Source organism: Mycteria americana, chromosome 4 (assembly GCF_035582795.1).
Source record: "Mycteria americana isolate JAX WOST 10 ecotype Jacksonville Zoo and Gardens chromosome 4, USCA_MyAme_1.0, whole genome shotgun sequence".
Classification (NCBI taxonomy): Eukaryota; Metazoa; Chordata; class Aves; order Ciconiiformes; family Ciconiidae; genus Mycteria; species Mycteria americana.
Window position 1 is genome coordinate 63,501,439 of NC_134368.1, and position 14,350 is coordinate 63,515,788.

General features: G+C 43.2%; 1 protein-coding gene across 1 annotated transcript in view; it reads right to left on the reverse strand.

Annotated features, from left to right (window-relative positions):
* The window catches only part of ADGRL3 (adhesion G protein-coupled receptor L3), a 516,043-nt gene that overhangs the window by 212,233 nt on the left and 289,460 nt on the right, over positions 1-14,350 (reverse strand). Inside the window, exon 5 of the mRNA XM_075500809.1 lies at positions 7,206-7,315. Within this exon, the coding sequence (XP_075356924.1) occupies positions 7,206-7,315 (110 nt within the window). The remainder of the gene's footprint in view (positions 1-7,205; positions 7,316-14,350) is intronic.

The following is a 14,350-nucleotide window of genomic DNA, read 5'->3' on the forward strand; positions in this document are numbered from 1 at the left end:
AAATCCATAGCGCTCCTGCTGAAGCAGACTTTTAAACCAGTATGCATTACAGGCACACACACTTGAAATCACTTTGTTCCTTTAATTTAAACCAAACTCATCTCAGATTCAAAAATTAACCATGTTGTCATATATTTCACCATGTCTCACAAAAAGGTCCTTTTTCCCTCATCTCAGGCTACTTTCAAGTTTTTAAACACCTTTACTTCCCCCAGCTGTCAGCACTTAGTTTTCCTCCCCTTCTTGAAAACTATGCACACACCTATGCAGATAGCTCAGCCTCCAGGTTTGCAAAACTCCATACTATCAGGTTATTTTAATTAAGGGTGCTTTCCAACTGGCTGTTGTATAGGTGCACTCTCCCCACAAAGACACGGTCAAAGGAGACTGATAGTAGAAGTAACACGTCCTTCATTTCTGCCTCCATGGATAAAGAACCAAGAAGCAAAGCTGGAAATTTCAGCAAATACAAAAAAGGGGGTTTTGGCAGCAATGTCCAGGAAATTGTATGCCTTGGAAGAAAGGAAATTTGTCAGCAGGATACAAAGTAAAGATTCTTTGCTCAGAAATAATCATAATGGGTAGTGAGGTCTGGTGGGTTTTTTGTTTTGTTTTTAAATTAGTGTTTCTAGCCCGTGCTCACAAATCGTTTATGTAACTAAATAAAACAAAGGACGCCTGGCTTCAGCGTGGAATTCACTCATTACTGACCAAAGCGCTAACAGCCAGGTTCAACCACTTGGGAACGCTTGTCATTTTCACCAGTGGGCCCCAGGGACCCAAGTCCTCTTGGGAAAAGATAAAAAAACAAAAACCAAGAGCGAAAGAAAACTGTAGAAGCCGCAAGTCCATTTGTTTAACAAAACACAGCACTGCTCTCGGTGGGCAAACACTGCTTCTCAACCAATAGGGAAGGTGGCAAGAAAACGCACACAGGGAAAGCCTGGAGGCCACATAATGGTCTTACAGCACTCCAGAAATAATTAAGAACCGTATTCTTGGGAAAAGTGGTCTCATTAAATTGTTTTCAGTTTGCAATTTTCTCCCAGCTTCTCCCTCCTCTTTCCCTTTCCACCAGCAATCTTGGAGCAATGAAAATATCAGTTTGCTTTCTAGTGCTTGTATTCTCTTAAAAATGTCATTATTCAATTATCTTTCTATTCACTGGCCCTAAGGTCCAGCAGAGCAGATATTGTGAGCCTTCATTTAATGTTTTTAAATGCACTTCAGTCCACTTGTGATACAATAAAACTTTATTGAATTCTGTTCCCACATCACACTTACCATCCCTCACTTTTATTGATACATGAGACCATCTACTCTTCTGTCAGCAATAAAAGGAATATTTCTAGCAAAGAAATGACCTTTCCTGCCATCAATACAGCAATTGGGAAATGTGATTTCAGGTTCCACATTTAAAAAGAAAAAAGTCTTAAGAAAAGAAAAGATGAACCATGATCAAGCATTGTTTTCCTTCCCCTTGTTAGCATTAAAGAAGCAGGAAAATCTCTGTCAGGACCGATATTTGGTGCCTTCGTAACATTTATTAGCCTGTTTACCCAGAAAACCGGAAAGGAGGGATGATTCATCTTTCCTTGGAAGCCACAAACATTTTTTCTTTGCAGGAAACAGCCCTTTGAATAGATCTCCCCAATATTAAAAGCTGATGGAAGACTTGTCACCTGGGTGCGAGGCAAGTTATCATGACAGTGGGATATGTGTGCTGGTTGTGGCTGGGATAGAGTTAATTTTCTTCACAGAAGCTAGTATGAGGCTATGTTTTGGATTTGCGCTGAAAACAGTGTTGATAACACAGGGATGTTTTAGTTACTGCTGAGCAGTGCTTACACAGAGTCAAGGCCTTTCTGCTTCTCACCCCACCCCACCAGCGAGGAGGCTGGGGGGGCACAAGAAACTGGGAGGGGGCACAGCTGGGACAGCTGACCCAAATCACCAAAGGCATACTTCATACCATATGGCGTCATGCTCAGCATATAAAGCTGGGGAAAGAAGAAGGAAGGGGGGGACATTTGGAGTGATGGCGTTTGTCTTCCCAAGTACCCGTTACGTGTGATGGAGCCCTGCTTCCCTGGAGATGGCTGAACACCTGCCTGCCCATGGGAAGGAGTGCATGAATTCCTTGCTTTGCTTTGCTTGCGTGCGTGGCTTTTGCTTTACTTATTAACCTGTCTTTATCTCAACCCACAAGTATTCTCACTTTCACTCTTCCAATTCTCTCCCCCATCCCACTGGGGGAGAGTGAGCGAGTGGCTGTGTGGTGCTTGGTTGCCGGCTGGGGTTAAACAACAGATATGCCATGCCCGAGGCACCTGTCTCGGTCCCTCCTGCTGCTGCCATCCTTTCCATCAATGCAGCAATGGGCTTGTGCTCGTTGAGCCCCCACCTTTTTTTCCACTTTGTCCTGCCCTATACCTTAAAGTTTCCAAGTCTCTATTAAAAAACAGACTGTTTCTGAAGGAAAACAGTGCACAAGTTATTCTGTGAACTCCAAAACCTAGAACCTAAGGGAATTGAGAGCTCAGGAAAAACTGAAGGTAAATTTGACTCAGCTAGCTAAATCCTCTTTCCAACACCTTGCTGGATCCTCGGGAGCCTGAATGGTTGTCTCTAGGGGGAAATGAAAGGAAAAAGCACTCCAAAATACCTCCGTGCTTTCAACACGCACCTTTTTCAAAACCAAAATAAAATCTAAATGCAGACAATCCCTAAATTTTGGTCAAAGCCAGTGCGAGATAGCTGCTCACATGTTGGAAAATCTCCCCTTGTTCTGACTTGGGGTGTCACTCATGAAGGGCAGCGCTGCTGCCGTGGCCCATGGAGCATGCTTGCTCAGGAAAGTGAAGGGAAGGAGGCTCGTCAGCCTCGAGTGGGTTGTTGTTTCTCTTCATCCATCTCAGAAATACACGCAGGACTACTAAAACCCGGATGGTTTGAGCTGTAAATTGTTACGTGCATACAAAGGCTGTAATTGCATAGGGAAAACCAACACGTTGGTTCAGATTTATCAGATTATCAATAGAAAATCTGTCTGCTTCCAATGACAGCTAGGTCAGCAGCTCTCCCACCACCACTGGTCTTGCAAAATTGGACTCTCTTGCTTGTCACCAGTCTTGTGTACAGCATTGGATAAATTGTTCATCTGCTTTCTGCTCTGGCTCATGAGTAAAATCATAAGTCCCTCAGCACATTACAAAGGTGAAATAAGAACAATTACACTCCTAGATATACTGGCACCATGACAACAGGACTGTACAAGCACCAGAAGAAGATACTGAAGTGTTTCTGTAATGAGAGTGTTGCCCTAGCTTCACAAAACCACCTCCACCACTGCTGTTCCCATTACCCATTTAACAGTGTGCCATAAAGGGAGAAGGGGAAAGGGGAGGGATGCACTAGGAAACAACAACAGAGTACTGGATCAAAGGGACCCTTGCAAAGTGAGGTTTCTCATACTTACACACAGTGTAATGCAGCCCAAAATGCAATTTCAAACATCTCTCTGCAATGTTTCTGCTCTGGCAATGGCAAACTGCAGGTATGCAGTAGTACATATCTAATAGAAAACCATGGAAAAGCTCTCTTGATCAGTAATGATTAAAAGAAAATTCAATTTAAGAAAATTGGAGTAGTAATTTCAGTATCTTGGAAGAAAAGGGGCAGTATTTAAAGCACATGTCAGAGAAATAAACACCACGTGCCAAGGCCTGCTTGGAGAAAGACAAAATTAATTTGGTGACTTTTTCTGATACCAGAAAAATGAGACAACTAATGCCACTGAAGCCTATCAAATCAGGCCTGGTATCTTTTCACCTGCTGAAATCACCTGCTTTTCATTGTCAAGAGGGCAACAAAAAAAGTCCAGAGGTCCTTGGAATGACTGTCCATTTTTGTAGACAGCATCTGCCATCACATAAACTGACTACAGGATCAGGAAAACAAGGAGAGGGACGGGTTATCTGTGTAATCATCTGTTGTCTTCCCCACATGTTGAGAGTAACTGCAGCCTCATGAAACTCTCCTTGTCAGGGGTATCTCCAGTAAACACACAGGAATGCGGTGTGGAGGGTAATATAACGGACATTTTAAAATATATGAGCTACCGAAGTTAGAAGAGGTTTGTTTTTCCCCCTCCTGAGAGGAAAGGGGATGCTTTCCTCTTGAAAATGATATGAGTTAGTGGTGGAAGAGTTAAAAGATAAATAAAATAAATAAAATCAAGAGGAGCAGGTGACCCAATGGAGTTTTAAATCTTCCATAATTTTTCTCCAAGGGAACGTATATGCTAGCACTATATTGGGCATAAGCGCCTAAGGTCAGTCCTAACAACATCTGTTAAAGATGACTCCTAAACGCTGCTCTCTTGAGACACACACACCCTCCCCTCTGCTGCTGAGCCAGCACTTGGGTAAACTGTCTCTCTCCGTCCATAAGGAATAATTTGAAACCATAAGGAGCAACCCATCCAACCAGACGAAGCAAGCTAGAATTGCACACAAGTACAAGTCCCTGCTGAAATATTAATTCCTTTGTTATGCAACTGCTGTGTTTCTTTAGAAGATGGCCATATGGCAGACACCACCGTTCACCAAGGCCTTGGTGCACAAAGCCACTGAGGAAATGTCAGCAGCCAAGGAAGGGTTTTCCCCAGCACTAAGCACTGCCAGGGAGCCCATAGAGCCCACTTCCCTCCTCCAGCAAAGCATCACGCAAGGCGGCTGGGTGTGACTAGTGATGCTAAGAAAGCTGGACCGGAAAGGACTTGGGCAACAGCCCAAATTCAGCCAGAGGGGGGGAAGCATGTGGGCTTGGCAACAAGAACCCAAGGGGATCAGCTGACCCACAGCAAATGGCAGAGGCATCACCAAGGGCATCAAGGGGGAAACAGATTTCATCCACCAGGCGTAGCTTGGGTCCAACCATACCCTTCCTGACCTCCTTGTCCAGAGCTGATACTTTCCCTGTCACTTGGATGGCTTTCACTTGTGGGGCACTCCTGGGGCCCAGGCAAGGAACATTTGCAAAGTTGAGCTGACCATTTTCAGAGGGAAGACACAGAGGCAGTAATAAATTCAGGCAGAGACTGAGGTAGGAGAAGAATAAAAAGGAGCCCTAGGTTTCCCACTCCACACCTGCAGATAAAGGGACACAGTTTGCTTGAACGCAACAAACTTCCCTGGTGCTACACTGCATAACAACGCATGAAGATTTGACCCAAAATTTCCTAGGCAGTGCGGAGCAACAAGCCCAGGAGATGGGATCCTATTTTACAATGTGCTCACCCCTCGTTTCCCACCCCATAACTCCAATTGCAGAGGCATTATATTTGATTCATAAACAAATGGAGCAAACAGCCATCAGAGCTACTAACTTAATTGCAAAGGCAGCATGGCTTGTTGTCGTTGTTTTCCTCTCCACATTCAGATCATTAAAACATACTCAATCCCTACTGTACATTTGGTACTGAGCAACCTCTCATAAGAGTTATTTTACATCTTGTACTTAGGGCCGATTAACACCTCGGGGCATAATATTCACATATTATCTTTCTCACAAGGTCCCACTATTCCTCTTTGTTTTATATGCAACAAAGGCTACGGAGGGGTACTAGGTAATGACTATTGCTTTACCAGCCCAGTCTCAGGAGGGAACGGCATACCTCATGCAAATCACAAATCACAAGGAAATACAACCTGCTATGATAAGTAGAAACTGATCTCCCCTCACCCTCCCCACACACAGTATCGTTTGTAAAATGAAAGACCTCATTTAGAGTGGAATAACTCCAAACTGGTAATTTGGTACGAGCTTGCTAGGGCAGACCCTAAGGCCCTGATGTCACTCTTTCCATGGGTTTAATAGCTCACCCCATAAAAAAATATTCCATCACTGCATTTAGAAGCTTCACATTTTTGTTTAGAAAAATCAAATATGGACATGCCGACCCTGCCGTCAGCAGAGAGGCAGAGTCCCTCAGCAGAGAGGGTCCCCTTTGCTCAGAGAGGTGGTCTTAGCTGCATCCCTCACCTTGCAGTTTCACAACAAGCAAAACCCCACACAGCCTTTCCACGTCGCAGCGGCAGGCAGGCGGCCACCTCCTGCACGACGGACGGGGACCACCCAAGGGGTTGTAAGTTCTTGCTTCCCCTCTGGACAGCATGCCTATCATTTCTCAGCCACATTTGCTCTCCTGCAGCCTGTGCTCAAGGCAATGAAGAAGTCCTCAAGCCAAATCCTGGGTTTCAGCAAACTGAAATCTCCTGCTGCCCTCTCAATACAACTCTGTGCCTCGAAAGCATCCATTCCCGTACCTGCTTTATTGTTTTGAGAAGTGTGCTATGAGCTTTGGCCTACTCAAACTGAAAACCCAGAAATAGTGCTGTTATTCACTGCTCAGCCCTTTTCAACTGCTAATAAAAAAGTATTACTGTTGTTCCTTCTTTTTTGAGGTATGCCATTTTTGACAGTAGGACCATAACTGCATCTAACTGGTTTCTAACTGTGTCTAACTGCATCTAACTGGTTTCTACAGAAAGCAAATTCTGAGGTGTGATTAACTTTTTGTAGCTCTGACAGTTCCCGTTCGGCGCATATTGCTGTAATACCAGATGACTGTCTTTCTACCCTCAAAAATTCAGGCTAAATGGCTTGCCTGTAATTTGCCTTCGTAACTTTGGAAGCTTATAAATTAGTATTTTCTACCATCAAACATCAAATTTCCCAAAACATTAGCTTTCTACCTCCTCAGCGATACAATACTGTATTTAAGGCACTTATCAAATCTCACCAATTGCATGGATGTAGGTCAGTCGAAGAGCACTGCTATACGATTACAAGCATAAAACTCTGGAAAGAGAAGCTATAAGCTAGCAACAGTGCTTCATTCTTCTGCTCTGCTTTCAATAATGGGGCTTCCCAAGTATTTTCCAAAAAGTGATATGTCACTGTTACACTGTACAGCAAAGAAAACATGGGGCACTATTAGGATATTTTTAACCTAAGCACAAACTTTGCACAGAGGACAATTTTTCATATCTTATCAGCTCAGTCTCATATGATGCACGTGGTTTGTCACTGAGCGTTTACTTGCCCTCGGGCAACAAGAGTCAAGCTTAAGGCTGGCCCAGCCTCCACAATAAATCAGGTCTCTATTAAAGAAACAAAAGCAAATATATCAAGATACATACTGTAAGGGACACATTCGTACTGCACTTCCAGGTACTTGTACGTCCCAGGGCAAGGGTCTGGAAACACATCAGGGCCAGCAACAACTGCACATTGGGTCCGATTACTGCATCTGAAAAGCAAGAAAAAAAGAGTGTCAGAAAACAGTCCAGACAGAAGGACAGGTCAAGAGGTTGAGCGGCCCCTCCAGCATCAACAGGAGTGAAGACGCAGAAGCCAGGACGTCGGCATCAGCTGGGGAAACTCACCAGACAGTGCTTAAAGGCTGGTGGCAAACACCAAATGTCTTCATCAGCTTATTGCCAAAAGAGAAGAGGCATGGTGGCACAACCCCTTTCCCTCCTAGCAGTTCTTACAGCACCAGGAGGTATTTCTTTAAAACCAAACTAAGAGGAAGATTTTAAAAAAATGATTACGGGTTCGTGGTCCTCTAATTCTTGAAACCCAAACTCCACCACAGTGACCTCAACTAACGTTAAATACCAGCATCCCCACCATACAAAATGCAAAGACTGAACCAACACCACTTGCGGCAAAAATAATCATTGTATATTTTATAGCAGGCAAAACAAATACGTTTTACAAAATATTTATAAAGTGTTCCCACAAAAACAGTCACCTTGAATAATGTTGTTTAATGCAAAGCAAAGACTAGAAACAGCAACACGAGTGGGAAAAAAAAAATCATCAAATAAGCTGTCTAAAAACCAAAATAGTAGTTTTTCACACACAGCCAGCACACTTGCATTAGTTATAAATGGCTAAGTTTTATTCAATCATTCTGCCCAGCACAGATGCATCTCCTGAGATGATATATTTTTTCCAAAAGTGAACGTTGTTCTCACTGATGATCTTGCCATACAACCGCACAGAGAAGGAAGTGACCCTGCCCGCTGCAGCGAGTATCTTTCAGGTTAAAAGCATACACACACAGGTTGGGCGCTGTGAGATGCTTTCCCTGTGGTGCATATGACTCACGTCCATGGGTGACTGATTTGCACATGTGTGGAAACCCGCATTTGCTTCTGCTTTCGTGGTATAAGCATCTCTATGTACAACTTTTGTGTATTTTGGGGATGCAAAAACCCTTAGTAAACAGTGGTTCTACGGAGAAAAATCCTCTGCTTGTTTGTTTAAAGAAAAAAAAAAAGAGAAATATAATTAGTCCTTGATTTTTATGCTTTTGCATGCCAGAAAGAGACCTCCTAAGAGCTAGACCACTGCGTTTACTTTCTCTAAGGTGCTGCCTCCTATGATGTGGCACGGGACCCCTGACCGTCCTGCTCTTGGGGCAGAAGCCGTGACATCCAGCGTGGAACTCATTTAGGTCTGCGGTGGAAATGCTTCATGTTTACCTGAGGCTATAGTTTGTCAGCCTTAATGAGGATTTTATTTGAGCCCATAAATTAAAATTGATTCATTAATGACTGCCTTAAGCTCCATAATTTCTTTAATTTTATGGAAAGATTAATAAGAGATGATATCCTTGCTCATCGGGCTGTTTTGCTGCATAACAGATAATCCAGAGGGCTGGGACGTTCTCGTGTTTTCTCGTTGAAAGATGACAGTTATCACAGCAAGTAGCTAGTTTTATCATATACGCAGAAAAACAATTTCATTAACAAAAATGATAACTTTCTTGTCCTCACCCTTGCTACCTACTGACAGGTGGCTTGGCTGGGATATCACAGGTAGCTCGGACGGTGCGAGTAGGCAGTCTTCCAGGAGAGGCTTTGAACATCATCCAAAACTTCACTTTCACCAAAACTCTTTACTGTGCTCAATGTGCCTTTCAAAAAGCAATTGCACTGGCCTGATCAATAGTCTCTCTGGCTGTAGGGACAGCCCTGGCCACATTACATAGAATAAGAGCAATGGATCAAAGAGACATTTCAAAATCACGAGTCAGGATCCAAAATTATGAGGAATTGGAAGTGGGGGGAGGAACACACACATTTAGGGTTCATCTTTGTGTGTTTTCTTTCTTTCTGTCTGCAAGGAATCATTTGCTTTGAAAGGCCAAGCATTTCCTTGCAGCTATTTCTTTTTTATGCAAGAACTCGGACACAAAAACCAGAAGTGAAAATATGCAACCTGGAAAGCTCCAGGTTCACAACCAATATTTCAAAATTTGGTTTGGAAGCTGAAGGCTGTGAACACCAGCTTCAACCGCCCCCAAATGCATGCTGCCTTCTGCCTCTCTACAAAGAGAGTAAAAGCACCATGATACAAGCGGTTGAGTGGGGAAGGCAGGGTGCTGGTATGGGCTTTTCCCCCCAACTCTAGCAAGTCTAGCAAGTCCCCTTGCACATCCATGGATCGGGAGATGGCAAAGCACTGAGCCTACCAAGCACTGAAACTTCAAAAGAAGACGAGATCAAATTGTCGGTGCCACCCTGGGGGGGGGACGGACAGGACACAACAGAAAACCAAATGAAAAACTCCCAAATAAAAGCTCAAATACTATGTGGTGTCAGTACCTCACACAATTTGCAAAAAAGGGCTCATACAAAAAAATCCACCACAACTAGAAAAACTCAGCCTCCTCTCTTTTTCACGCTGTTTCACATGGGCAGCAAAACTGTGTCTGGCACTTGGCATTTTGAGTTTCCTTTTATCACCCCAGAGTGAAACATGCAGGTTCCCATTCCAGCACACTTAAGGGATGAGGGCAATTTGGACTAAAAACCTCAGAAAAAAACTAATACCTGTTCAACCAACTATTACTGTCAGACATCAGGCTACAAAAATTTTAAGGGGAGAAAGAGGTGAAAACCACTCGTCATTAAAGCTCTGGTTGCTGTGCTTTTGCTCATACTTTTTTCCCACTTTCACAACAGCTTCTTGGTGCCTTCAGTTTTGTCACATATCTTTCCAGACAGATTAAAGACCCAGGTGACATTAAGTGACACATGAGAAGTGACATAGAAAAGGAGATGTGTAAAAGAAAATGCATTTGTAGCCTTGAAAAGGGAGGGGAAAAAAAAAACCAAACATGTAATCACGCCTTACTCCATTCCAAGCAAACCAGCCCACAAGCTCTTCTTTGTAAATCATGGGGTTTTACATTGAATCTTGGGATTTCTTGGCGCTTGGGTCTTAGTAATACTCGGTCCAAACTCCTGCGAGTGGCGAGGCACAGTGCTGGGGATTGACCTTTCCAGTCAATGCAACAAGGATCCCTTGTTTCTATTTTGGGGGGTTTTGTGGTGGGGTTTTTTTTCTTTTTTTTTTTCTTTTCTTTTTTCCCTTCCTTTCTTGAAGGAGGAAACCTTTACTAACTACTGGAGTTACAATTTGCAGTAAGAACCAGCACTGCATCAGCTCAAGTATAAATCTATCTCTCTGCAGGGCAATCGCAGAAATGGTACCCAGGTCCCTTAGCTTTACGCTAGAAGCGGCAGCTCCGCAGCTTGCTAGATTCTCCTTCAACCATTTGCATCACTGGCTCTAGCATAACTGTACTCCAGAAAACTACAGTCACCTTTTTTACACCCATCTATACCTCTTATTACCACCTTTTGACAAGCACCTCTTATTTCTAGCACTGATTCATCAGCTCCTTCAAACGAAACTACTTTTATTTCCCCTGCGTTGCCCTCCTGCCACAACTTTCCTAAGCGACCCCTGGCCTTTCAGGGTATTTTCTCATTCTCCATACGCTCTGACACCAAGTAAACAAGAGAACTGTGGGAGGAATCTGTGAATTTGGGGGACCAGATAGACAATTCTATCTCTATTAAAAAAGTAGCTTCCATGTTATTAGTTTGTATAATCTTTTAAGGCAAATGTTCTGGAGATATAGAAGAACTAAAGGAGCCCCTCAAGTGGTTTTAGTTCCCCCTATTGCCATTTGTCATGAAATCTGACAAGGAATTTATTCCTGTCAGATCATTTATTCCTTAAATTATTCCAGATCATTTATTCCTGCAATCATTCCTGTCTCCCTGTTGCTCCCTTAAGTGCAAGGTGGGCACATGAAGATAGAGTCTGCTTCTCAGAGACCCTGCATGTCTCAGGCCATCTCTGTCATTCTTGCTGGGATTCATGAACACTTTTCCTGGACCAAGAGTGTCCACACAGCTCACCAGAAATAATTCATTGTGCTGCCACAGCGTTCAGGCTAGCAAGGCAAAAGCCTGCTGCTTTTTTCCATTTTGCAAGATATGGATAATGTGACTTGCCAGTGCCTGAGTTCCTCTGTAAACGCTTGTGTTGGTGCAAAGTGCGCCCAATGAAAAGGCCAGTATCTCACATCCACTTTGCCAAGGTGCAGATGCCTACCAAGACCAACCAAGAGATCAGAAACCAAAGCGTAACCCAAGATCTGCATTTCCACCCTGACTTGAGAGACTGATGGCAACATACATTCCTGCATGTTCAGGAAAAGAGAATACCCCAAACCCTCCTAAAAATCACTCCAAGGTACTCAGCAGCCTTTAAGCACCCAGCATCTCATAAGCAGAAGTTCATGTTATTCACATATATGTTTTGGAGAGGAAAAATTACCTCCTGGGAAAAGTGTAAATTGTCCCAGTCACAACAACAACAACAACAACAAAAAGAAAAAAGAAAGAAAGGGCTTCTTTATGCCTTCTTTCCAGCTACATTTTTTCCCACTTATTAAGGTACCTGTTCTGTCTTTCAGATATGGAATAATATTTATCCTAGAAGAGAGGTGTCAATCCAGTGTAACACATACACTGTAACAGAAAACATGGATTATTTTTGCAGAACTTCTCCCAGTTCCAGTGGAAAATTACTTTCAAGAGTTTTAATGTGAAACAGTAATAATAATTCATGTGTCATTTGTTTTGCATTTATAGCAGTGGGACTGAAGGAAGCATTTGAGTTCAGAACCAGCTGCAGGGCTCAACTCCGCTTGCAACTCTCGGTTCAGACTTAAAAACAAACAAACAAACAAACAAATAAAAAAACCAAACACCACCACCAAAACTTCATTTCCCTTCAGTAAACTTCCATTTCTTCTCCCCGGCAACATTTTTATGATTTTTAAGTGACAAGGTCATCTTCTGATAGTGAGGCAGAAACACTTTAAGACATAAACAGCTGCTTACTCCTGCTTTGACATCTTTTATTTTTTTCCAGTGCTGACATTGTTGATATATTTACCAAAAGAGAAAGAAAGGAAAAAGTAATAGTTTGGCAGGTGATGTTTATTTTAGGCCTTTCCAGAAACTTTAATAGCACAGACATGTCAACAGCATCAGGCTAGACATGTCTGGGGCAATATGTTTGCCAGAACAAAAATGCAAAGGCAGCACAAAATAAAAGATCAATCCCAAACAAAAGCCTTTCAGCATTAATCATCGCACGCACAATACCAGTAAGTCCTCCAGCTCCGCATCCAGGTGGGGACCATTTGCCCCAGACAAGAAAAACAGGTGCCAAAACCACAGGGGCAGGCGCCCGTCACGCTAGGGATGCCAGGAGAAGAGCAATCAGAAATCCATGCACAGGTCCACAACAAGCCTAGAGGCTCAAACATCCATTTCATCCCCACCACACCCTCTTTCTGCTGGTCCTTATCCTCTAGAGACAAGCACTTCTGAGGTGGAGCAACGCCTTCTGCAACACTGTGGCCAGGAGCTCCTGTGAACAGGGCGTACTGGAAACCACTACAAATGGGGAAGCCACCCCGCTCCCTCTGAATCCGCAATCAGACTGTCAGAGTCCAGGGCTAGGCTCTTAAATACCCTGAAGACTGGAAAATTTCAGGCTACATGACCATGAACTTGGATTTGTATGGAAAGCACTGAGCTGCCATATCCATCCCTTGCTGCTGCTAACAAACCCTGCTCGTAGCTGGTGCTATCCTCCCCCTACAGCAACTTATAACAAGGGATTCTTAATGCCCGCATGTGCTGACTAAATGGGCCCCCCTGCATTCATGAGCACTGGTTGCCAAAAAACAAAGGTACGCTTTCCCTCTGCCCTCAACTGAAACACCTACTTTACATAGACTTAATTTTCTTCTGCAAAGACAAGGCAGCCATCATGTGCCTAGGCATGTTAATATAGCCAAGACATCAATATCTAAGCCTCTTTCTTAAGGTCTTTTATACTTTTCTAATAGTTTTACAGTAAGAGACAGATTTAATTCATTATCCTTCATGGCAATGCTGCAAGACATCCTTTTCCTTCTCCAGAACACAAAAATCTCCTCTCTGGATGACTGCTTTAAGAAAGAGGCTGTCACAGCAAATAAGTCAGCCAGGAGTGTGTTCTCCCCTGTCAATACGTGATATTTCCAAATCAACCCTTTAGGAAGGGCCAAGAGAAAAAAAAAAAAATTAATGCCCTGGAGAAAGTAAACAGGAAGCAACGAGAATTTCACTCATAAGTGGAGTTAACATGATGGCTTGCAAATAAGGGAAAAAAGAAAAAAAAAAAAAGCAAGCAGAGAAGGGAGGCAGCGGAGGGTGAAGAGGGGAGAACAGAACCACAAGCCCTGAGAAAAGCCTTTGGTTCACCACATTTGCTTTCAATAACGTGCTGCACAAAGGCAAAGCAAAATCCTCCGCCTGTTTAGCATCCAGAAACAAAGAATTCCTCAACAGAATCTTTTTCTGTCTCTGCAAAACCTTAAAAGCAAAGGATCTAATGACAGGGAGATGAAAATCCAGTTTCTCTAACATTTTCTTCATTATGAATGAGCCTTTTTATTGATCTTTCAGAGCACGGAGAAGCTGGCTTTCCAACCTCTGCTGCAATATAATTATCTGCGGTGTTTAATGCTAGCAGAGACGAGTCCCACTACACACTGCATTTTGTTGTTTTATTGACGGGTTTTAATTATCTATGCAGTTGCTAGAGCTGTCAGATAGGCTGCTTCTTATGTGATCAAACTAATACAAGGAGAGGCAGAGCACTCTAATTGCAGCCTCACCAAGCGCCTTTGTGGAGATATGCCAACGAGATACATTTAAACTGCTACGGTTATTGTAAAATCTTACGACGTTTGATGGGAAAAAAAGAGTCCTCTTTGTATAGCCTCAACCCATTTCGTTCCTCTGATTATTATTTTATATTGAGCAAAGCAAAACTGAGGAAAAACAAACCACCAAAACCACACCAAAACGCCAGCCAGCCAAACAGCAAAAAAATCCTGCAAAGCCAAACTGAA